At 45.9% G+C, this 26,538-nt stretch overlaps 2 protein-coding genes across 2 annotated transcripts; both read left to right on the top strand.

Annotated features, from left to right (window-relative positions):
• The first annotated feature begins 4,885 nt into the window (after nt 1–4,885).
• Nucleotides 4,886–5,923, top strand: LOC144097598 (uncharacterized). Its single transcript, XM_077630264.1, has one exon. The coding sequence runs from the start codon at nt 4,943–4,945 to the stop codon at nt 5,771–5,773; it is 831 nt and encodes a 276-aa protein (XP_077486390.1). The 5' UTR covers nt 4,886–4,942; the 3' UTR covers nt 5,774–5,923.
• Nucleotides 5,924–12,862: 6,939 nt separating this feature from the next.
• LOC144096776 (uncharacterized) lies at nt 12,863–18,031 on the top strand. Its single transcript, XM_077629661.1, has 8 exons — nt 12,863–13,319; nt 15,100–15,299; nt 15,376–15,402; nt 16,352–16,414; nt 16,517–16,588; nt 16,785–16,859; nt 17,354–17,436; nt 17,946–18,031. Exons 1-7 carry the CDS (start codon nt 13,078–13,080, stop codon nt 17,368–17,370), a joined length of 696 nt encoding a protein of 231 aa, XP_077485787.1. The 5' UTR covers nt 12,863–13,077; the 3' UTR covers nt 17,371–17,436; nt 17,946–18,031.
• The last annotated feature ends 8,507 nt before the right edge of the window (nt 18,032–26,538 follow it).

Here is a 26,538-nt window from a genome sequence, read left to right as displayed (position 1 = left end):
CCAACTTCTAAAGAAGGATCAAAAATGGTCATGGTCCAAAGAATGCAATGACTCTTTCCACTCCACCAAAAAGCTGCTCACAAGCAGCAAAGTGCTAACCTTCTATGATGTCAAAAAGCCTATCGGCCTGCTCTGCGACGCATCATCGTATGGCTTGGGAGCTGTTATTTTTCATGAGACAGCAGACGGCAGCGAACGTCCCATAGCTTTTGCCTCTCGAACGCTGACAGCCGCAGAAAAGAAGTACCCGCAATGTGAACGCGAAGCCTTGGCTTTGATTTTCGGGTTAAAGAAGTTCCACCGATATTTATACGGGAGGGAATTTACACTCTATACTGACCATCAGCCCTTGCTGATAATCCTTGGCCAGGATAAACCAACGCCTACTTTGGCCGCGCTGCGCATGCAGCGTTGGGCCATGATACTCGTTGCCTACAATTATCGGCTCAGGTATCGCAAGGGCAAGAACCTGGAAGTAGCGGACGCGCTGTCCAGATTACCGCAGGCAGAGAAGGCAACTGATGTCTCGGAAGAATGCTTAGCAGTATTCGAGAGCCTGCCGTTAAATGCTGCGGAAGTTGCTAAGGCCACAAAGCGGAACCTGACATTGAGCCGTGTGTCTGAGTACACACTGAATGGTTGGCCAAATCAATACCCTGAAGAAATGAAGGCATATCACGTGCGCCGTTATCAGTTGTCTCTTGAGCAAGGGTGCTTAACATGGGGCACTCGAGTAGTAATACCGGATCAGCTGCGGGAACGTGTATTGGACTTGCTTCATGACGAACATCCAGGCAGCACACGCATGAAAGTGCTAGCTAGAAGCTTTGTATGGTGGCCTGGTATGGATCAAGCTGTCGAGATGTACGTCCGAAAGTGCAAAATCTGTCAGGCAGTTCAACCAGCTGCTCAACCCGTGCCGCTCCATCCGTGGAGCTACCCGTCGAGGTGTTGGGAGCGGGCTCACGTTGATTTTGCTTGCAAGCATTCTAGTGTGTTCCTTGTTTTAGTTGATTCTTTTTCCAAGTGGGTGGAAGTTTGGCCGATGTTATCATCGTCTACCACGAAGACAATTGAGAAATTAAGCAATGTGTTTGCGGCCTACGGGCTGCCTGAAACGTTGGTCAGCGACAACGGGCCGCAGTTCACATCTACAGAATTCTCGGATTTCCTGGAGAGCAATGGTGTGAAGCATGTCCGTACCCCGCCATATCACCCCGCGTCCAATGGCGCGGCTGAGCGCACCGTGCAGACGGTCAAACGAGCGCTGTTAAAGCAGGTCATGGAACGCGACGTCACTCGCGTGCGTTCGCTTCAGGAGTGTATTGATAGTTTTCTTTTTGCCTACAGAAATACGCCAAGTTGTGTGACGGGGCAAACACCGGCGCAGTTGTTTCTGAAGCGTCAACCGCGCATGAAGCTTTCTTTGCTCAACCCCAGCTTTGTCGGGGACACGCAGCAAAAACAAATTGACATGAAAAAGAAGCGTGACGTGGCGCGTGGTGCTGAGCGCGTGTTTTGCGAAGGTGATCGCGTGTACGTGAAAACGGTGCGCGGGGAACATTCCTCTTGGGAGGCAGGTGTGGTGCACCGAGTTCTGAGTGCTGTGACGTATATTGTGGAAGTGCACGGGCACCTTCGATTCACCCACGCTGACCATCTACGGCCACACCATGCGGACCCTGCGGCAGCCTCAGAGCGACCATTTGCAACAGAAACACTGAATGGACGGTCGCCACTCAGCGGTCCTCTGCTTGATGAGGGGGCACAATCATCTCAACTGTCAGCAGGAGAACAGAATCCGAACCCTCTTCCATCGCCTCTAGTGGATGACGCAGTGCCAACCTCTGCTAGTGCAGACCTGCCACCGCAGCAAAGCCCAGGGCGGCTACCAGCATTAGAGCCGACGCCATCCACTGCGAGGGAGGAGCCACCACTTCGTAGAGGCACTCGTTTGCGCAAGCAACCGGACTGGTTCACACATGAGAACTTTAAGTAGAGCCTGTGGGGGGGGGGGAAGAAATGTGATAGCGCGACGCTGTGCTGTGACGTTATCGCGGCCTATGACGAACCATGATTCCGTGCTCTGTTATCACGCCGCTCGGGCCTATATATATATATATCCTGTGTGCGTTTGAATAAACGTTCTTCGCTCGTCGTCCACGTCTGGCGTCAGTCATATCACACTGAGTAGTGAAACATTTCTTTCGCCTTTCTTTTGGTATTGAATTTACGTAGTGCGCAAGGAAAACCGGGCAATGTTCACTGATGTCGGATGAAACTGTGCCTGCACTGTTTATGGTAGTATCAATGTTTGTTATTAAAAGATCAAGTACTGAACATGTGGAACATGTAATGCGTGTTGGTGTTTCAATTACATTTGCGAAACCAGACGAAAGCAGTAGCATATTAAATTCACGTGCAGGATGGCTATCTTCTAAGACATTGATGTTGAAATCACCCCCACCAACCAATATCAGGTTATTTTTTTAGACGAAGTTTAAAAAAGATTCATATAAATCTAGAAAGCGCATAATGTTACCGTTTTGTGGGCGGTATACAACAGAAATTACTTGGCTTTAATTTTGAATTGTCAGCATTTCAAAATCATCAGTCACCACACTGAAATCTGTCAAAAATTCACATTTCTTTTGAGCCGAAACAAGTATCGCAGCACCGCCACCTCGTCGGTTTAAGCGATTAAGAAAAAAAGGTCCTGCGGAAGCCCATCCGGTGTTAAATCATTGCATAGGTGAAGATATAAGGAGGTAATTGCTCATAAACGTCCACCTAACCGCAGCCACATTGCTACAAAGGAAATCTGAGCGACATTCAGTGAAACTTCGTCTTGCTTCGGGGTCAATCTTACCATTGTAGTCATATAGCAGTGCTTGCGTGGATTTCAGTGTTCAATTCCTCTTCTATAGAGGCGCATTCGGCGAGACAAAACTGTTGCAACTCAAAAAGCGAAAGTGAGCTAAAAGCGGAAAAAAACATTAAAGCTGCAGCTCATTTACAAATGCCTTTTTCGCGACGAAAGAATAATCACGGGTTGGTTCTTTAACTGGTGGTGTTTCCTGAAAACTGCACGTATTTATTTGGGAGGCTCTTTCGTGATCATTTCAGTATACGTGGAGTCTTTTAATCTTTGCAGGGACGCAATGAGTAAGCCTTCCAATAGGGATTTTTCTTATGCAGTTACAGAAGGCGACACCTCTGAATTCACGGCGTTCCGTTGAACTGTCAGAGCTATAATTGTTCAAGCGACGTCACTTTTGTATTGCTTTACGCATGTCTTCGGATTTTTAGTTTCACTCTGCTGGAAGCTTCAAAATCTGGACAGGGGTCTCCGAGATAACTACTGGGTATAGGCACCCTGCAGATGTAACTCCGGCGCCGACGGGGGCGCCTCTAGCGGCGGCCCGAGCGTCCCTTGGGGGCCGCAGCGAGCAAGCGCGCCGGCCGAGTAGCATCGCCGCCGCTGTTTCGTCGGGAAGCCTTGCTTTTTGCGCTTGCGATTACATGGGTCCGCGTCCCAACAACAAAAATTGCTGTGTTGTAGGGTGTAACAGCAAGTACAGCAACTCACCAGGCGTCAAGTTTTTCTCCTTCCCATCGAGACCCTGGGAGAGAGAACGGCGCCAGCGTTGGATACAGCTAGTTCGTCGTCAGAAGTAAGATTCCGGTTCTTATTAATCTCACTGACAATATACTCAAGAAATCGGCGCTCAGAGGTGTTTTTATATATCGTTTTGAAACAACTGCATAAAGAAAGAAGCTCAGGTTGCTATCGTCGTGTCGTGAACGAGCTCTAACGTAAATATAGAGTGCGATATTCACGTCTCTCCTAGCATCGTTTACACGAAACCGCGGCGCTCTCACAACGACGCTAGCATCGCGAACTATGTGCGTGTTTCCACGCCACTGCGCTTGTGACGTCTTAAAGCGTTTATCTTTAAAATGCTGTTGATCATGTTTTGTCGTGAATTCCTAACCTCACTAAACGTTTGAAGAGGTCGTGTTAAACGCTTCGGTGGCAGCCTTTGCATGTTACTCGGGTTCTTAGAGTACTTTTTTGTAGGTTATATTATGAGCTCTGGAAACTGTGTTTATTGCTTTTAGGCACTCTCAGCGTGCTGCTGTGCTAGCATGAACTCCTTTATTGCGCCTTTCTACCCAGTATATTTTTTTATTTGTACTGCGCAGTGAAGATGGGGCGGGTTGGCTTCCATCGAAAAACTCAAGGATATGCAGTAAGCATTTTGTCGGCAATGTCAAGGCCAACAAAGTAGGTCATCCTTCATATCATCCAAGCATCTTCCCGTCTGTTTACAAGAGGAAACAAACCCCTGGCTCAAGCAGACGATTTGAAAGGTACACGTGTGCTCCTCTAAACCGTAGAGTGTTAAATGCCTTCCAGTTAAAGGCAGGCTGCGGATGGTCATTGTGATTTTTATTGTCGCATGCTGTTTGTGGGCAAATGGAAAAGGAAAAGAAAGCTGCAGGAAGGTATCAGGATCCTGCCCCGCACCTGGATTCACCTGTCCTTGCCATTGATTACTCTGCAGAACAAGCTAATGAAATTGCACCTATGGAATGTAGCCTAAGTGATGTAAGATGTTTCTTTTGCTCGAGTGATGAATTATACGTCTTGGACTTCCACACTAATGAAAATGTGGTGTTTCTCGGTATTTCTGTAATGCAGGCATCTACAATGACAGAAGATCAACCAGAGTGTTTTACTGGAGAGCTTATCTTTCTCTCAGTGACTTCTAATTGCACTGCAAGCTGCTTTGTATGCCACAAGACATCATCTACAGTGAAGCGAGGAACTGTGTGTGATACCGATTTTTGTGACAAGGCCATTGGCCCAGTGCATAAGCAGCCCTACTTCGGTGGGTTTAAAGCACTGTGTAACGATGATTCTGCACTGCAGTCATTAATGGCAGTGTCTTTTCAAATTTTTGCCCTTCTGCTTAGTGTTCTTCCTGCCTCAACACAACGGGTGAATGAACTTTCCCTTGAAGACAAACTCCTTTTGTTTTTGATCAAGTTAAAACATGGCCTTCAATTTTCCTTTCTGGCAACATTATTTTCCATTCACAGCAGGACAGCTTCCCGAATTTTCAAATCAGTTCTTGCAAACCTGAAATCAGCTTCAAAGACCTGGATATACTGGCCGTCACGGTTAGCTGTACAACGAACAATGCCAGCTAGCTTTCGTGAGCACTACCCCATGTGTAGAGTTATTATTGACTGCACGGAACTTGAAACAGAAATGCCACCGGGCATTGAGAAGCGTAACCTGTGGTTTTCTAACTACAAGGGACGATATACACTGAAATATCTAATTGGCATAGCTCCTAACGGGTTGGTAACATTCATTTCTGAGGGCTTTGGAGGCAGGACCGCAGATGCAGTAATCACCACTCAGGGCAAATTATTGTCTCTTCTGGAACCCGGCGACGTTATATTGGCTGACAAGGGCTTTCCAGGCATTAGGATTGGGGTTGGCGCACAGCAAGCAACTTTGGTAATGCCACCCTTTGCAACAAGTCCTCAGTTTACCGAGTCAGAGGTGGATGCTACCTATGAAACAGCATCGGTACGCATCCATGTAGAGCGCGTCATACAACGGCTGAAGTTATTTCAAATTTTAACTAACAGGATTCCTCATGAATTGGCTGGATATGTTGACGACATCCTTCACGTGGTTGCTGTTATTACTAATGTTAAGCCTGGAATCTTCGCAAAGAATGACTGCAGTGACTGATGTGTTGAACCAATATTGAAGTGCCCTAACACATATTCAGGAAAACAAAAGTTAGGACGACCTATTACACAATTTTACCATCATGGCAAGTCCCTGAGCTTTGAAACGCCATCCTTCATTAATTGAAATAATGTAACGGTATCCCAGCCTGTCTCTGCTTCAAGAACAATCAAAGCTATTTTTTCTGTCCCAGCAGTGAGTGCATATTCGTTACCTTCCATGCACAGCAAAAGCCAATCTGTTCTTTCCCGTTTTTTTCATTACTGCGCTGTCGGTGTGTTTTGTGATCAATGCATTATCTTGCTATTTTTCTCGTTTTCTTTCTTTTTCCAAAGTAGAACTCTTATGTTATGTGTTTGCTGTTGCAATGAGCAAAACTGCTGTACCGTTGCTTGTGTTGTGACACCTGTGTGGTGCTAGGGGCCTAGAAGATTTATGTCTTCCTTTTGGCCGGCACCATGGCAATGCTGCGCTGCATTGTCAAAAGCTGCAATGAACTCAAACTGTTAGCTTCAGCTTGCTGGAAAGGCTGGAAGACAGACAGTAAACATAACACAGTATTGCACTTGATTTCAACTGTTTATTGCACTGACAGACTATTACAGTATAGAATGTGGTACTACACATGCAACTGTGTAAAATGGCTGCAGTGAAGCCATTGTAAATGGTATAAATAAAATGTACTGCATCCACATGTAATAAACGACTGCTCAGCCTTATTGCCAGTGAAAGCGCTGCTTAGTGGGGAATATTACATTTTTCTGCTTTCGGATATTGCCTTCAAAAAATGTTGAAAATAAAACTGACGCAGCTTTGGGACTGCCGAAGACAGGAACCTATTGTCCCTTACAACAGGAATCGTGAGGGAGTCCAGACTTGAATATACATAGAAGTAGCACTTTTCCAGGCCAAGAACATGCAAGCTAACTTGTATCTGTGTGTAATATGGGTGACTTCATCTTAAATTCAAGTCTTTGTCGCCACACAGGTACTTTAGCAAGGGCCTCTCTGTCAACTTCTGGTTTCTCCTGGTGTAGGGACATTTTATTTCCAGCAGAACTGTTTCGCCGTCTTGATCCCTGAAATCACATTTTGTTCAGTGAACGACAAAACATGTTTATGCAACTGCTTACTTGAAAATCCCGTCCGGAGAGCACGCCAACCACGGATCGTCTGAGCATACCACAAGACCAAATTGAGAGACCCTTGTACCATGTTCAGCCTCAAATTTTTTTCTCGCTTCTGGCTCCTTTGCCAAACCATATTCTAACGCAGGCCCAGTGAACTGTGTTCCTGAGACAATGCATTGAGCACGGTCATAGAGGAGCTCTTCACTGCAGGTCAGTACCCTGTGTGCCTGCAGAAGAAAATAACGCTGTTTTAGCACTGGCACATGCACATGAACACCAGAAGATGTTCTGTGCTGCGCAAAAGAAAAGAAGCACTACTGATATACCTTTGTGGCTGAAATCAAGCTCAATACAAAACTTGAGGCGGTTGCAGTCAGCATCGTCAGCTACAAAACACTAACAATCTGTTCCGTATACATTCCTCCACATTTTACACTAACAGTCCATGATCTAGAAGAATTGATAGATGAACTTCCAGAGCCATATCTGGTAGTTGGGGATTTTAACGCTCACTCCCCTTTTTGGGGAAGCGAGCGCTGCGACTCTAGGGGGCAAACAATCGAAGATTTTATCCTCTCAAATAACATCTGTCTTTTAAATACAGGAAAAGCAACTTATTGTTGCCCAAGCTCGGCAAAAATGAGCTTTCTCGATTTAGCTTTCGCATCACCATCGCTTTTTACCGATTTTAAATGGGATGTTTTAAATGACCCTCTGGGAAGTGATCACCTTCCTATTATCATCAGCCTCTCATCGTCTACTGCAGTCATCCCCACAAGACCACGGCGTTGGAAACTTCACCTCGCCGACTGGTCACTTTTTACAGCAAGTGCCACACTAGAAAAAGAATTTTGTGAAGATCTCAGCATAGACGAAATTAATGGAAAATTTACTACATGCATAATATCGGCCGCTACACTAGCCATACCACAAACAACAGGACTCGTACACAAAAAACATAAAGTATGGTGGACACAAGAATGCACATTGGCAAAAAAACAACAAAATAAAGCATGGGGCTCTCTGCGTCGGTATCCCACTGCGGAGAACTTGATTGCCTTTAAGAGGGCCAAGGCCAGAGCGCGATTCGTTCGGAGAAATGCCGAGAAATCCTCGTGGCAGAAATATGTGTCCTCTATAAACAGCTCAATAACCTGAAAAAAAATGTGGGAAAAAGTTCGAAGATTCAGTAGTGACCATACCCCTTTCACACTTCCTCTGTTGACTACACCCGGGACACAAACATCATTAGAAGAACAGGCCAACATACTAGGTGAGCATTTTGCTGAAGTTTCCAGTTTGTCCAATTACACAAACACGTTCCAGAAGCACAAAGCAATAGCAGAAAAACAAAAACTTCCATTTGCAGCAGGTATGAACGAGGACTACAATCAACCCATCACTCTCCAAGAATTGATTAGGGCATTATCTTGTGGTAAAAAGACAGCAACAGGCCCAGATAATGTGCATTACGCTATGCTCGCCCATCTCTCTGAGGCTGCCGTGCATGCATTGTTGAACTTCTTTAACAAAATATGGACAACTGGGAATATACCTGAGGAGTGGAAGAAAGCAATAATAGTACCTTTTCTGAAACCCGGAAAACAACCAACAAGTCCTAACAATTACAGACCGATAGCCCTCACCAGCTGCATCGCTAAATCTTTCGAAAGCATAATAAACACTAGACTGACCTTCACACTTGCATCTCGCCGACTCTTAGATTTACATCAATGTGGATTTAAGAAAGCATGCTCGACCACTGATCACCTTGTCCGCCTAGAAAACACCATCCGAGAGGCGTTCATCCACAAACAGCACTGTATCGGTGTCTTCTTCGATTTGGAGAAGGCATATGATACCGCGTGGAAGTTCGGCATCCTCCATGACCTAGCAGATCTAGGGATCCGCGGCAGGATGCTGAACTGCTTGAACGATTTCCTGACTAACCGCACATTCAGAGTCCGTCTGGGAGCAACTCTATCAACGACATTCACCCAAGAGAATGGCGTACCCCAGGGATGCATTTTAAGTACGACACTCTTTATAGTAAAAATGAATTCTTTGGCCAAAGTAATACCTAAGTCCGTAATGTATTCAGTTTATGTAGATGACATACAGATAGCATACACTTCTTCCAACATACTGTCCTGCGAGAGACAAATACAAATCACACTAAATAAACTGGCTGCTTGGGCAGAGAAAAATGGATTCAAGTTCTCCCCTCAAAAAACAGTAGCAGTTTTATTCTCATTACGACGAGGCCTACAGGTCGATCCCAATCTGTGCTTGAATCAAACCACACTGCCAGTCAAACAGGAACATAAATTTTTAGGCGTCACTTTTGACAAGAAACTTACATTTCTGTCACACATTAACAACCTGAAAAAGAAAGCATCCCAAGCCCTCAATGTAATAAAGGTACTCTCGCGAAAACGGTGGGGGTCCGATAGAGCATGCCTATTGCAAATATATCGCTCTTTGGTGCGCTCCAAGCTGGACTACGGGTGTGTGGTATGTGGTTCGGCAAGAGCATCCTACTTGAAACGACTGGACCCTGTTCATAATCTTGGTTTGCGCCTATCAACTGGAGCTTATAGAACATCCCCGGTAAAGAGTCTTTACGTTGAAGCTAATGAGCCCACACTAGAGGATAGAAGAGTCGCACTAACATGCACGTACATCCTAAAAACCCGTTCTCTCCCTAAACATCTCTGCTATCCCATTGTTACCATGTGCCCATCCAAAAGATTATTTAACAATAAACCACAATCCATCCGGCCACTAATAATGCGCTTTGAAGATAAATGTGAAGAGTTAGGAGTACTGGATGCCCTGCCGAATATTGCACAAAAATATGAAAATTTACCACCATGGTACAACCTGCCTTCAGTGTGCGACTTCACACTAACACACTTACATAAAAAGGAAATGCCACATCAGCTCATACTACAAGAATTCTTTGAACTGCAAGAAAAATATGACACCTTCACTGAATTTTACACTGATGGGTCAAAAACAGAAAGTCATGTTGGATGTGCAGTAATTCAAGACAAAAATGAAAAAAGGATACGACTGCCACACTATGCATCGGTTTTTACTGCCGAGAGTTATGCAGTCTTTGTAGCCGTAGACCAAATAGTAAAAGAAAACATTAAAAATAGTGTCATTTACACCGATTCACTGAGTATGCTCAAAGCGCTGCACTGCAGAAACGCCGCTGAACCCATTATAGGAAACATCATACATAACCTAATTAAAATAAAAAAACAATCATAACATTATATTCTGCTGGGTGCCCAGCCATGTTGGAATTGTAGGTAATGAGAGAGCAGATGCATGCGCAGCACAAGCTCGAATTGATCAAATAAAACAAGATAACATACCACACAGGGATTTTTTTTAAATTAGTGCACAGTAAATTCAGAATTAAGTGGCAGGCTGCATGGGAAGAACAGGCAAACAACAAACTGCATTCTATAAAACCCGTTTTAGGAGAATGGAAATCATGTAGACATCAAGAACGTTTTACTGAAGTTATTTTATGTCGGCTACGCATTGGGCACACACACCTTACACACAACTTTTTACTGACAAAACAAGACAAACCTCTGCGAAATGTGCGGCGATGTACTCACTGTAAACCACATTTTAATTTCATGTAGAAAACTGGAACAACTGAGAAAAAAATATTTTACAACACTCTACAATGAATACATCCCATTGCACCCCAAGTTGCTTTTAGGTGATCAAGCACTGGTTGATCTTTCAAGTATTTTTAAGTTTCTTAATGAAGCCAATGTTTTAAACAAACTCTAGGTATAAAAAGTTTAACATTTAACAAGAACCTAACCTTGTGTTTGGCGCATCATAGCCATAGTTGCTTTTGCGCCATTAAAATCAATATAACTAACTAACTAACCTTTGTGGCTGTGATTCTCCAGAATCTTTCATCGCTCCAAAGGCGTCTGTCTGTCTTTGTTCTGGAGCATAACTCTTTCATGTCCTTTGCATCCAGCATCACGCGCTGGTGATATATTCCTTGCTCAACGCCTAAGAGCCTGCATGATTTAGATAAAGAGTATCATGATACAAGATCATTAAATATTAATTTGGTCTTTGAAAAATTGTTTCCTTAATTCCTAATTAATGACATGCTGAATAAAGAATATAAATTACTCAAACCTCTCGGGAAAGTTAAGTCGTTTGAAAATCATTCTGCCTCCGCTTTCTTGTAATTGATAACAGTGAAAGCTTTCTCCTTTTCTGGGCCATCCAAAAAGTTCTAGTTCCTTTTCAGAGCATTCGGAAGCCGCTGGGGCGACTTCGTCGTTGGGTAGTGCCTCTGCGCGAAGCATGTCAGTCAACGGACATTTGATGTCCGCGAAAAACCTTATCACATGGCCGACATCAATGTTTTTCGCACGCACTGAAAAGTAAAATAAGATTACATTAATGTACATTCGCAAATATCATCAAGGGATTTTGCTTTCGGAACGAGTGGGGTGATTGCATTTGAGAGCGTGACCAAAACAAGTTACCGATTTCCTTTCTCGGCCCATGAACTTTGGAAAGTTTCGGGTAAGTTTTGCGCGATGACGGAAGGCCCCAGGCTCGCGGTTGGCTCGTGCAGGAGCTACATTTGTACTGTTGAATGTAGAGAGCAACGGCCGCCGTGTGCTTACATTTTCCCGTCACGCCAGCGCGGCAGTCAAAGCTAGCTCTGCGGATTGTTCGGCTTCCGTCGATCTAAAGCACCAGTACAGCGATAAAAAATTGTAAGTCGGCATCTGGAATCTCACATTTGTTTAGAGCACTTGTACAGTGCTTTCCAAGAAACTAAACTTACCTCAAGCGTCACGCGTTTTGTCGCTGCGTTTATTCTTGTCTGCGGTATGCATTTTCCCACGATTTCGGAGCCAGCAGCAAGCACAGCTTCACTGACGTCGCAGACGTGGCCCGCTTGCAGTAGTAGTTGACCCTTTTTTAGGTTTGCACCACGAAAAAAAGCGTCAACGTCTTGAAGTTCAAGGAAACCCGTCGATAAAACAAGGGGCACGCCGTTTACCGCCATACCGCTGCACCGCGTGAGGCGCGTCGTCTGCTGCAGCTATCCCCCGGCGAACGCAAAAGCGGCTACGCGGTGGCGCTTCACGACAACCGAAGGTGGTGGCGCCTGGCGGATGCAGGGTGCCTATATGTATCTTGCTCAATAGGGTGGCACGTGCACAGCCCAATAGTAGTTTCTATGAAGGAACTTGAAGCATCGGGAGATCGTAGTTTTATAACATTCCACAAACACTTTATATCAACCGCGGCCACATGTTAAAGATGCAACCTGTTCTTTCAATATCCAATTGGCTTGTGCAGATGCATGCATCTGCTGTGACAGTTGTCCGCACGCCTGACTTGAGCGCTCGAAAGTCGCACTCTCGCGCAAACGAGGCGAAATTTCCAAACACGTACTGGGTTTTACGCACAGTGCTATAGCACTGGAGCGAAAGCTCATAGAGCTACAAATTGCAAAGGAAATGACTGTACCAGTAGAAAGCAGCTAAGCCAAAACTTCAATTCCTTTCTTCCCCAGCGTACCAACTGCTGCGCCCTAGAAGCGTTCATGCTAGCGTTGCTGATCGGACTAATTTGTTAATAGATCATCATCATCAGCCAGACTACTCCCACTGCAGGGCACAGACCTCTCCTATGTCTCTCCAATTAAACCTGACCTTTACCAACTGCGGCCACTGTATCTCTGCAAACATCTTAATCTCCTCCGCCCATCTAACTTTCTCCCGCCCCCTACTACGCTTGCCTTCTCTTGGAATCGACTCCGTGTGATCTACACACGAAATCGTCGGGGCATTTTTGAACGCGGTGCGTCGACAGAGGGGCGTTGGACAGAGGAGCGCTGCGCGTGCCTGCCCAGCGTTGCGCTTGTGCACATGCTAATGGCAGTGCTGTGGCATGTTGCAAGTTGCGCGTCCGCGCCGTAAGTGTCGCCACGGTCGGAACGATTGCAGCGATCCTGGTATCTGGCGGCAAACGCGGCTGGAGTCAAGCCTAATAAAAAGTAAAATTTCTCGACCATAGTAGACAACACAAACATGCTTATGAATGAAAATATAACCAGTCGTAAGCATTAAAAATAGTATATCAAAGAAATAAATTGCGAAAATGACACAACGCGTCTGCGCCGCCAGCGCCGCCGCGGGCAACGCTGCAGCGCAGTGGCAGCAGACGACAGCGACCGGCGCAAGCATAGCGAAACTACGCGAGCGACTGCCGACGCGACGTGCGCACTGGACCAGCGTGATTACCGTCCTCAGCGTCATGTCGCATATGTATTGTTGCGCGAAGTGGTGCAGCACATCCGGCAAGAGTGGAGAACATCTCTTCAGATTTCCTTCTGACCACAGGTATTTATGAATTCACTGACTATCGTATCCCTCTTTGCATAGCCGTTGGCGACCGTTGTGCCTTTGTTTTGACCGCCCTTGGTCGTTACCATTTGAAATTGCCGACGGAATAGAACTAGTTTTACCTGGCGCTGTTTACTGCAGGGGCTTTGGTTTTGCGAGATGAGTTTGATAAGTACGTTTAAGGACATTAAAGCAAAATTAAGGGAAGGTGCTGCAGTTTGAGATGGCCCAACAGCCGTTGCCTCTCATAAGCGTGGGACCGTTAGTTACCTTGCTTGCTTGTTCGCATGTGTGTGTGTGTGTGTCTGACTCACTGACTTTTCTCACTGCCTTTAAAAGCTTATTCCCCGCAGATTCCGGTGCCCTCAGAGTGTATTTTAAATATGAATATTCTAACTTCTGTACCTATAGCGTCGTCAGCGGAGTAATTGTAATGCTCAGTTTGGCTGTTTCTTTACGGAGTTCAGCGCGCTTGAATATTATTTCTTGCGTGTTCGTGCATGGTTTCTGCAGCAGTGATGCACGTCACATAAATTATCGAGCTGTTCAGACTAACACCACTAGTGTTGGACACCGCGCTGAAAGTCCATTGCACGCCGTGAGCCGCATATAGAAAGTCCGCCGGTCTTGTTTTTCTTACTTTTACCGGAGCTTTTCCTCGCGATATCCGTGCTCAACCACCCATGTACTCCGTGGAAGCGTTTCTCGAAACTATTGCCTACCGTAGTGCTGCCGCTCCAGCATTGTAAATTTCGCTCCACACTCCACCCCGGCTGTCCTCTACGCTGCTCGCTCGCGGGGCGCACGACTGACCTTGGAGGGCTCTGAACTCTCCGCATTATTCCCATCTCCTCACATATGTCTCTTATCTCGCGCCTTGTCCTTGACAGCTTTTGGGAAGCTCGCAAATAGTTTCGCCTAGTACGCCGGAAACGCTCGTTTCCGGCGGGTGGGTGAGGGGAAGGCGAAGGTCGCTTTCTTCTTGTCTGTGTCTTTTTTGGGACATTTCCCTTGCTTAAGCACTTTTTCCCCTTCTTCTGGACCCATGCTATTTGCCTGCACCTTCAGTTTCTTGAAAGAGCAGTGTTTCCTGTTGATGTTCTGCTCACATCCCTTTCACACTTCCCATTTGATCACAGTGAAAGCAAAAGATGAAAAACTGTGCCTACTGGTTCATTTACCTGCTGTTCTTAATCCAGACTTCAAATTTGTGGGCAAGCAGCTGTCTGCCATAGCATAGCTACATTGGCACTTGTGTTTAATGGAGGAATTAGAAAAGAACGAATCATGGGTGGTGGTTAGTATGCAGTTACCTAGAGAAAAGTGTGAGTGGAATAATTGCTATGATCAGATAGAGCTTAAGTCTGCAGTGAAGCTCTGTCCCCATTTCTATCTGCTGCACAAAATTATGCCGCACCCAAAAAGCAGTTGGAACAAAGAACTAGTTATTGTTACCTAAACCAAAAGCAGATCACAAAAGAAAACATAAGCTCAAGAATTTTAAAGGTTCTGGCTTGTCGATCATAGCCAGACATTAAAAAGGTGATTTCATTCATCGTTTCGATTGGCCAGCATAGCAATAGACTAGCAGGCTGTGGCACATTGTTACAAACTGCTGTCTTATTTTGCTTGCATCCTGCCACAGTTGTTTTCACGCATATATGTTATATAATGTTCGTACCCCTTTGCTGTGTAAGGAGATGCTAATAAGCATTCCTGAAGTGAGGTATGCAAACCTTTAAAATGTATGAAATCATGTTATTTGGCTGTTTTTCAGATTCTCCATTTGGCTGAAATATGCCAATAGGCTTGAACTCCTGGAGACACCAAGGGAAAAGGTCTACAAAACATACAGGCTCTGCTCAAAGCACTTCACGAGGGATTGCTTCACTAGTGATGCCTGCACAAGGCTCACGCATGAAGCAGTCCCTTCCGTGAAGGTGCATGAGCCTCGTCTGAGAGCCTTGGTGCACCCGGGTAAGCAAAATTCCTCTCCCAGTAAATTCTTCCCAAGCTTGATCCCTCAGTATATCCTTTGGCTTTTTTGTTGCAGATTTCTATGAAGAAGGTGCGGCACAAGGTGAGGGCACTATTTTCAGAAAAACCCATCCTGTAAATGTAAGACCAAAGGGAACAATTGCATTCATAGAGGCTAACTGCAAACATCACTTCCCGGGCACAAAACTTTCCTGCTTCAATGTCATGTGGCCATTGTTTCAGTTGCATCAGACTGCAGTTGTGTACCATGTTGTAGCTTAAATTTCTCTTAACCATATTAACAATCAGATGCTGGATAGTGCACTCCAGCAGCAGTGAGGAAAATCATTTTTACAACTCTATGTTTAGTATTCTTGTCATTATTACTTACTGTTCGCTGCGGTGAATAGAGGGCAGACTGCGCGAATTCACTCCAAAATAGCACACAGGGTCAAGAAAGAACACACACACACACAAACTGCCAGCAGCTTATTGTGACACACGAGGCGGTAATTATACATGAAGTGGCCGCATATTGTGCAAGCATGGAGGGTAAACATTTTACCGGTTTTTAAGGTAAAAATGGTTCTTTGAGGAGCAACCCGCCAGGATATTTAGCGATGCACATGTCACTTAGGCTATCTGATTTCTTCCTGAATGATTTCGGGAATAAGTTTGCAAGCATTATTAGTGGTGACATTGCACGCTTCATAAATAGGTTTGCAGTTTGATTTGTATTTCCTACAATGCACATCAAGTGAATTTATGGCCTCGTGGTTCACAGTAAAGTGTTCGTTTGTGTGTTTTCATTCTTCTTCCTGTGTGCTGCTGCGCTATTTTGTATGTCGCGGTATATTGATCGCACAAATTTTTCCTTTTTAATCGTAACTGCCTACAAACTCACAAAAACGATTTAAGCCCAATTTAAGATCACACTAACTCCCAGCAAGAGAAAACGTTCCAAATAGAACATCAAGGCCATACTGTGCACTGAGCAGAAGGTGCTGCTATGCAGAGCTTGATTGGCTATCTTTTTTTCCTTGTTCGCATAGGCATTGAATCCGCTTCACCACTACAGTCCACTGCTGCACCAGTGGAAGTCATGCTTGGTCACGGTAAGTCTTCCTGCAATCTTGCATAGGAAAACATTCCTAATGTCTCACTACACCAGTTGGTTTGTTTTCCTTGGGAGTAACTAAGTGGTACCTATATTTCAGACTACTTGCCGTTGCCATCAACACTTGGGCTAGGCACAATTGCTGGTGCAGATTCTGCTGTCCATGACACAGGTAGGTGCACTAAGTCAGGATCTGTTTTACATTACAGCTTGAAATGAAGAACTTTTCATTTGGTTCAAGCTAACCCTGTAATGCAGTATTACTTATGCTGAGGGCTCTGTCATAGCACAAAAAAATAAACATATGTAATTACTTTGCTGGCTGATTTCTTTAGATTGGGAGTGTCTAAGTGGTCGTTTAATTGCAGACGACCCACACTCTTCACGTGCCCCGCAGCTCACTGATGTGCAGACTACGCCCCCTCCCCCAGCTGACGAAGAAGGTAGGTGCAATGCACTAATAGTGCAGTGATAATCTATGAAAATTCAACAATGGACTGCAGCACTATTGCTGCAGATTTGCACGTAATAAATTAACCCTCTGCAATAGCAGCAGTGTGCAATTATGTCGTGGTGTGCAATAATTAGGTGCACGTCGGCACATCTTACTGTACCACTACTTCGGATGCCAGACATTTGTTTCAGAAGAGAAGAAACAAGTGTTAACTTTATGCTCACCAACTAGTATTTCATATATTTTTCTGTGTGCATATGTATGAATGCATTGTTTACGTGGTGGACCCCTGTGTTATCTGTACAGAATTATATTTACTGGTAATTTTTCATTCAGCTCAATGAAAACATTGGATAGCCTTCTCAGGTACTTGTTGTGGAAACTGCTTCACTAGCCTGTTGCTTACCATTCACATACACGCTGCGTAGCCAGGCTAAAAATGTGCACCTGAGAATTAAAATACTTGGTTGAAGCCTCCCACAGTGTGTTTATTTATTTGACAGGTGCTGCCCAAAGCACACCCATCAGAGTGATTGCATCAGCATCATGGGACTCACCTGATTATGGTAAGTACTCAAGAAAACATTAGAATTTATTGCAAACTACAACCTTCCACTTCAATGAAAAAGTATGCATCGGTAACCTTGATATATTCATGATGGGTATCGGCAGGCCCGTAACAGCGTGTAGGTATCGCTTTACTGCACATAAATATTTCTGGTTTTTTCCATTTGCTTAACTCAAGCTTGTCATGAAAAATTGCTCTGAATATTAAGCAGGCAAAACACATGGATAACAATGAGATCCATTAACTATTACCCTGTCTGTATTACGAGCAACTAGTTTCCATTTAAGCGAGGCGTAAAGTTGGTCGCCAGAAAAAACTGTCCCTATCAGCGAGGATCATATTAACGGGGCACGACTGTATTCATCATTTCACACAAAAACATTGCCCTGCAAGTTTGGCAACCTGTAGCCCTGTGACTGCACCCTAATCTTGATTTTGTGAGGGATGTAGATGTAGGTCTCGCTCTGAGGCAAACATAAATATGCTTTTTTTATATATTTTTTGCAGCTGAAGCTGGTCCTAGTGGCCTCAGCGGTGCCAAAGAGAGTGTCAGACAGCCAGTGATGACACCAGCATCAGGAACGCCCAAGAGTCGGCGGAGGAAGGGCGCAGTTGTGTACACCCCTCGCACCAAAAAGCGCTTCGAGAAGTTGCATTCTCGAAGCGACAGGTACCGAAAGGCACTGAGTCGGATTAGGAAAAGGCACGACACAAGGCGAGTAACGCAGCAGGAGGCTCTCAACAAGCTTGAACCGCATTTGCCACAAGACCTTTTTGAATTGGTTAAAGCTCAAATCAGGCTCTGCTCATTTCCGAAATCCAAAAAGCACTGGTCAAAACAAATGAAACAATTCGCTCTCAATTTGTTCTTTCACTCTCCAAAAGCTTATCGCTTCCTCAGAGAAATGCTCCATTTGCCACATGTGAGGACGCTAAGGCGCTGGCTGGCAGACATCCCAATGACACCTGGTATCATTCCAGGTGCCATGGATGCAATAGAATCAATTACAAAAGATTGGCCACTACAAGACAAAGCATGCTGTCTTTTATTCGATGAAATATCCTTGAAAAAAAATTTGATGTATGATCAATCAAAAGATATTGTAATTGGCTTCACAGATGATGGGAATACTAGGACTTCTCGTGTGGCAAACATAGACCTTGTTATGGCGGTGTCTGGCATATCAAGAAGTTGGATGCAGCCAGTAGCCTTTGCAGCGTCCCACAATGCAACTTCAGTTCTTGCAATGCGCAAGCTGCTATTAGATTTAATTCAGCAGCTTCAAACCAAAGGTCTTCTGGTGAAAGCGGTCATTTGTGATCAAGGGTCGAACAATGTGAGTCTGTCAAGAATGCTCATCCATTCTATCCATGAACCATATTTTGTTGTCAACAACCGCAAAATATACTTCATGTTTGACACCCCACACCTAATCAAATGCACAAGAAATAATTTGCGACGACATAAGCTCACCATTGGCTCTGAGGTTGTTGACTGGACACACATCGAAACCCTTTACAAAAAAACTCGTCACATTGATCGGGCCTCCAAAACACCAGTTGAGCATCTCAAAAGCAGATTGGCAAAAAAACTAAAAGAGCAACACATCTACAGGATGCCCTTTGCTGACATGAGAGTGAAGTACGCCACACAAGTGTTCAGCGAATCCGTATCTGTGGCACTCCTCACTCTCATTGCCATTCAAGAGCTTCCTGTTGATGCAAAATTTACAGCAGAGTTCACGGAAAGGATGGATAAGCTTTTTGACTGCCTGAACAGTTCGGCCCTGAAAAAGCAGGACGACAAGTTGCGGTACGCAATGACAGAAGGCTCGGAACATCATGTCTTCCTTGAGTCGTGCATAGATTGGATCGCCCAATGGCATTTTGGTGGTCCTCTGGACAAGCAACCACACACCATCAAAGGTTGGCAGATTACAATCAAAACCTTACTTCTGCTGTGGACAGATCTAAAGGCAGATTTTGATTACACTCATCTTTTCACTCGTCGGTTGCAGCAGGATCCGTTGGAAAATTTTTTTGCAATAGTTCGTCAAAAACATGGCTGCAATGAGACACCTAATGTGTACCAATTCGTGGCTGCTGTAAAACATATTTGGATTGGCCAACTTTTCAAACTTTCGCAAGGAAACTGCGAAGTGACAACACATGCGTTCCTCACCAACTTGGAGAGTGTTTCTGCAGTATTGTCACCAAGCAGCACTCCAAGCACAAGCCACAGCAGGCAGCAAGGCTCAGGTTCATCTGACTTGCAGGCGTCTTCACAAGATGCCCCTGACATAGTATACGAAAATGTTGTGTACCATGTCGCTGGCACTCTTGTGAAGAGCTTTCTTGACCAGAGAACCACAGAATGCACATGTGAGGGAACACTCCTTGCAGCAGACGGTGGCTCTCTCCATGGACGACACCAATTCTTTGCACTACTCAAGGAGAATGGTGTTCCCGAGCACCTTTTCCAGTCAATTGCCGCAACTTCTGAGGCATGTCTAAATTATATAAAGAAATTGGATTCGGCCTTCAGAAAAGAAATCTCTTGCTGTGCTCATTTGTCCAATGTGTCCAGGAATCTTGTTGAGAGGATGCCTAACCAGCAAGCCGTTTTCTGTTTATTAGGCTGCAAAATTAAATTCCTTAAATTATTCTGCCGCACAAGGCTGCATTGGCACCTTTCCTTTTTAAACAGGAGCATGACGTCAAAAACAAAACAGAGTGCTCCCGCCAGAAAGAGGCGCAAATTAGCCGGCTAAATTCATGAGGCACTGTGTTAGGATATTATTGTATTTGGATTTTTAATGCTGCCTACTTACTACACATGTGCTCTCTCTTTACTTTTTGTTGTACTATTTATTTTTTATGTATATAAGTATTTATGTACCTGTTTATCCGTAATTCTGCTCCGATTGCACATATACTGTACTGACTGCTTTTGCTCCTGCTGCGTTACTTCTTTTACAAAGTACAAGTTTGCCTTCTAGAAGCCTTGTGTGCCTTGTTAGTATGAGCATTGCTATGACCATTGGTTCTCAAATTAATATTGCTGAATGCTAACAACTTACAAGAGGTGCTAGGGAAACCGTTTTGTTTTGGCTTCTCTTTCTTCCTGCGTGACAAGTATACAGGCTCAGTGCCCTTCAAGGAATGCCAGAATTCAGTTAATGACTGGCTGTATGCTAACCATAGTTCTTATGATCAGTAACAGTGCCATTTGTGCAAAAAGTAAATTTGTGAAGCACACCATAATGTTGAAGCATACATCGATTCAGGTGCTCGCAAAAACCAAAAAGTGCTCTGCGGAACCCAGGAGTTCTTGTGGTATATAACTTGGCAACCTCTGGTCATGGCTTGCCCTCTGTTATGCTGCTGGGAAAATTGGTGATAGCTACAGTTCATTTCATACATAAGGTACAACACAGTGAAATGTACGAAAGTAATCAGCAAGGAAAAATGAAGGGAGGTATGTTATTCCGTGCTTGTTTTGTGGCCGAGTGGTCTGAGGATTGACAAAGCAACAGCGTGTCGTCAGCAATAACAGTGCATTTAATCAAGCTCATGACAAATGCGTCATGTAGTAAGCCTGTAGGCAAAGCATTCACCATGTTTCGCTCACCACAAGGAACGCACTACTTTTTGGTCATGGATGCAGGCAGCGCAAACAAGAGCGCTAGCTTTGACAGCATTGCACCCTATGTATGAAACAGAGAGCAGAACCCACAGGCAGCAAACGCGGACTGGCTCAGGTGCTCGGCTCTGTAACATTTAAGAGGGGTGTACGCATAAGATGAAAAATGTTTGACATGTTTGCTGGTGTCCAATACAAGCGTGCTCGAAATATGCTGCGGTGCTATTTGTAGTTGCTCTTTTTTTCCTTCTGGAAGTTGTAGCGTTTGGGGTTTCACCTTTTGGAGCAACACATGGGTCATGAGGGGCACAATAGCAGCGGCCGGCGCATTACGCTGAACTGTGTGGCGTCCATAAGCGTTTGCAGATACTGTACAGTACACGGACCACTTGCAATTTACCATTCAGTAATATAATAACTGGACATTGTGGTAGATGCAGTATAACGCCACATAGAGAAACATTACTGGCCTGTTACGAACCCTGTGCGTTTTCATTTCTCAGATGACTTATTTATACGCACGCATATTTTGTTACACCCCAATGTGTCATCGCAAGCTGAATTAATGACCTCCAATTACTGTTCGTCACCAGCCACGGCCACAACTGTTCAGAGAATTTTCATAAAGTCGCTTCTCCACACAATTCTCGGCCTGCCCTGGTTGCATCTTCCTCCCCTTGGTATCTACAAAACAAAGAAACCAAAATAGGGCATGGCAGACGAGCTGTGTCCTAAAGCATGCAAGCCTGTAACTCATCTGCCAAGAGCTAAACGTGCCCAAGGTTACCTAAGTTCTTTTCATGGCATCTGTTTACTAAGTTATAGCACTGCAGCATATTATGTTGTCCTTAGTCTGATGCAACGAGTGAAAGGCTGAAACTTTTCGCTGCCCTTCTCTGTATGTGTGTATGCATAGCCACAGACAGATACATTTCAATACATCTCGGATGTTGTACTTCACTGCTGTTCATCTGAACCTGCACAAAAGCATATGCTACATGTATGTAGCACATGCTTATATGTACCGGACCTACCTTGATAGTACCTTACCTCTTTGTACCCTGTATATATTCTCTGTGCACTCGCTCATGTGTTCTAGGTTTCCATAATGGAATTTATTAATTTTGATTTTTAGAACGATTGTCACTGATATTGCAATGCCCAAGATGACTAAAATCACTTTTGTACATCGATTGTCACTACTGATGTTTCCTTTAATAAACTGTTCTTTGGAGAAAACTATTTACGTTTTTGGTACTCGAGCGAGCGCCCTAAGCAGCTGCTAATCAGCCGCGCTGGCCGCGCCGCTCGCCACCATGCACCGTGCTGCCTCAACAGACACATCGAAATGCAAAAGCGGGTAAGCAGATGTCGTAAGTACTTAGGAAATCAAGCGGGAATGCAGCGCGGGAGCAGCAAGTCACCAGTATTTACGAAGCTTGCATCGAGCTAGCGGCCGCCAGCACCACGAACGCGCGAGCAACCGCCCGCAACCAGCCGGGTAAACAAAGCCGCCATATTGGATTTTTCTGGATTGGCTTGGCTGAGCTTGTTTCAAAAAGTTTTGAGCAATTTATGCCTTTACCGCCAACTCCCAGGCACCGCCACCGTCGCATTTCAAAATCGTCCCCATTGGCTCTACGGGAATGTCACACCCTTGCTAATGGTGTGTGCGAGGCGACAACGACGAAGAGAGTGGAGAGCTGACTTGTCAGAAAACCGAGGTGTGAAGGGAGACAGCGCAGAGGAGGTCGCGTTATTCAAGCGTCGAGGTGACAGCTGTCGGACGTTGCGTCCGTGCTGCCGTGGGCCTCCCTTGGATCACAACGCGTCTCCTGCGTTCCTTTCAATTTTGGAGGTGGCAGCCGATAGATTGAGGGCCCGTGCTGCCGAGAGCTTCATTTCGATAGCCTGTATTAAGCCTACGGCGTTTCGGAACGCCGTCGACGGGACCTGGCTACGCTTTTCGTGTTGCTCCCAAGATCTTGGGGCAGCTGACGGTAATACACCGGCATCTTCCTGTGTTCCTCTCCGTTTTTAATACCACATGGCTCCCTTCCGCCGTTTCGTTTGATGCAACGCCAGCGACGCGTCGCACTACATCGACCCGCGTCCGCCCTGTCTGCAAGGTATCCCCGCTTCACCTAGGGCGCTTAGTACCTGGTGAACTCTTTCCTTTATTCTGAAGTGTTGTACGCGTGTTGATTGTGTGTATTTCGTTGTGCTTTTTTTCTTATTGCCTCTTTTCCTTAAAATTAAAAATACGGCTTCGTTTTGTTTTGTTCTTGTGTTCGAACCTGCACGCGATAGCGTTCGCCTTCGGAAAGTCGGGGATGCGCTACGATTCACGACACTCTGTTGCCCTTCGTTAGTGCGCTCGGATAGTGATCCGGAGTTCCCGGGTTCGAACCCGACCACTGCGGCTGCGTTTTTTTTTTTGGAGGCAAAACGCTAAGGCGCTCGTGTGCCGTGCGATATCAGTGCACGTTGAAGATCCCCGGGTGGTCGAAATGATTCCGGAGTCCTCCACTAGGCACCTCTAATTCGTCCTTTCTTCTCTCACTCTCTCCTTTATCCCTTCCCTTACGGCTCGGTTCAGGTCTCCGCCAAATATATGCGACAGATACTCCACAATTTCCTTTCCCCCAAAACCACCCTTAAGGACAAGCGGTAAGCTTTTGCACTGCATGCGCTGCCCAAGCTTACTTCTTCCCTTTGATTTTAACTAGAATGTCATTAACACGTGCTTGTTCCTTCTCCCACTCTGCCCGCTTCCGGTCTCTTAACATTACACCTATCATTTTTCTTTCCATAGGTCACTGCGTTATCCTTGAGCTGAACCCTTTTCGTTACCCTACAGGTTTCTGTCCCATTTTGAGCACCGGTAAGATACAGCTGTCGTATTATGCGTAGCATATTGCAATCACTCAGTTCAGCCCTGGGGCGCGGCTGGGCAGCCACCAAACCACGTGACGTGACGTCACGACAGCCGGAGGAAAAGCTGGGCCCCAACTCGCGCGGTCGCGCGCGGCCACAGCCATCACCTGACTCCCGCTCCTCCCGCTAGGGGCGCTGCGCCGGCGCGTGACGTCACGGAGGAAAAGATGGGCCCCAACTCGCGCGGTCGCGCGCGGCCGCAGCCACCACCTGATTCCCGCTCCTCCCGCTAGGGGCGCTGCGCCGGCGCGTGACGTCACGGAGGAAAAGCTGGGCCCCAACTGGCGCGGTCGCGTGCGGCCGCAGCCACCACCTGACTCCCGCTCCTCCCGCTAGGGGCGCTGCGCTATGATTGACGTCACGGCATATGTATAAAAGAGCTGCGCTCCTTCGCCGGGACAGTCTTATACCCCTGTCACACGGGCATTTCGAGGGCCCTCGAACCGATAGTCTATCGACTCAAAGGTGATCGAGCGCTGCTACACGGGCAGTTTCAATGGCGATCGAGTCAATAGCCTATCGAGTCAACGGAGCAGCATGGAACACCATCGAGATATGCAACGCATTCTTGGCTTAGCCAAGCTAAGCCTGGCCATTTTTTAATTTTTTCTTGAGCGATACTGGAAAACTGCCATTCATGAACTTAGGGAACATACAATACGCACTCCTCAACGTTTTTATTCCTCTAGTTATTTCCCTCTCACGATCCGGATCAGCGGTCGCTACCAGGCCTAAGTAGATGTATTTCCTTATCACTTCCAGCACCTCGCTACCAGTTGTGAACTGGTCTTTCCTAGCTAGACTGCTGAAAATTACTCTAGTTATCTGCATATTAACTTTTAGACCCGCCGTTCTGATCTGCCTGTCTTACTCATTCTTCATGCTTTGCAGTTCATCTCCTGTGTGACTTAACACGGCGACGCAATCAGCGAATCGCAAACCACTTAGGCATTCTCCATTAACTCTTAACCACAAATTCATCCAGTCACGGCCTCGGAACTCCTGTTCTAACCAGGCAATGAATAGTATTGGCGAGACCGTGTCTCGCTGCCGACATCCTTCCTTCTTGGAATTTTATTGCTGAGTTTATGGAGGTCTGCAGAAGCTGTGTTGTATTTATAAACATTTTCGAGTATTTTCCCTAAAGACTCTTGTACACATTGATTGCGCAAAGCCTTCATGTTACCATTCGCGCACTTTCTCACTTCAGCGGGCACTCCCAGATAACCTTCGGGCGTGTCGGCGTAGCGGTCTCCATCACAAAGGAGATTCCCTCGACTCAGTGGTAATCTCCACCGGAGACCAGCTACCAACTGACAAGAGGGGGAGGTCGCTTGGTGCCCAGCTTTCGCCGGTTGCAAGCCAGAGAATGAACCGGAGCCACATGTTCACTAAACAAAACAAAGTCTGTGCAGCAAAGAGACGATACAGAGGATTTCAAATCACTCGTGCGAGCCCATACAAAGTGATTTACAATACAATACATCTCGTGCAATGTAACACTTAAGAGAGAGATTACAATACAACAAAGTCATTACAAGTGCACTAACACAGCGAGAAAGAAACAAAAAAACAATTTGTTCACCGGGAACTGCGACAGTCCGACGACCTGAGGAGCAAGACGGAGCCGTCCCGCAGGTTGGAGCACGTTGCCTCGCTGGTCCGTGGCTGGGCGAGTGGTGTTCTCCAGGGAGTCGAAGGGGCGTGCTTCTCTGAAGCTTAAACGGCGGCTCGAGCAGACAGACAGTTAGTTGTTGCGACTGAAGGAAGAGTGAAAAAGAAAGAGCACGGGCCTGCCCACTGGCTCAAGCTGAGCCACAATCGTTGTCACGTGCAGACAGCAGGAGAGTTCAAAAAGATGTGAGAGGAAGGATTGAAAAAAGAACGCGCGTCGCATTAACCGCGCCATCTGAAGCGATGACGACGGTCTAGCAACAGATACCCCCGGTGACAAGGAGCTCTCGCAACATGTGCGAGAACCCCAAGATCCCAGCCCCGTAAGGCCAGGAAGCAACCCCTGATTCTGAGAGACTCTTCCTCTTCTTCTGTTGTTGCCAGGAAAAATGAAAAAGAAAGTGCACAGGCCTGCTCACTGGCTCAAGCTGAGCCACAATCGCTACCACGTGCAGAAAGTAGGAGAGTTTAAAGATAGGATAGATAGATAGGATGGAAAAGACGCGCGGTATAATGTCCCAGGCCGACACCGGAGGCAGTGCAATACCGGGCCAACCGGTGGCGGAAGTGAAGCTTTCTTCAAGTACTCCGCCACATTTCCAAAAATATTTCACGGGTCAAATGGGACCCGTATCAGATCTTCTATAACCGAAAACGGCCCACGGGGCTTCGACCCCATCCTTCTATGAGAGACAGCGGTCAACGCCCCTAATGTATAGGCGCGGTCCACGTCTGTTCGTTATTCGCGCGAAGGCATGCGCGCGCACACACACAGTATCAACTGCACATTTCCCTTCTCCTTCTCGCGCCGGGCGCGCGACCCCATTGATCAAGCGCGGAAACCGG

The sequence above is a fragment of the Amblyomma americanum genome, chromosome 7 (assembly GCF_052857255.1).
Source record: "Amblyomma americanum isolate KBUSLIRL-KWMA chromosome 7, ASM5285725v1, whole genome shotgun sequence".
NCBI classification, from domain to species: Eukaryota; Metazoa; Arthropoda; class Arachnida; order Ixodida; family Ixodidae; genus Amblyomma; species Amblyomma americanum.
The sequence above is the reverse complement of the archived record's forward strand: the minus strand, read 5'-3'. Positions and strand labels throughout refer to the sequence as shown.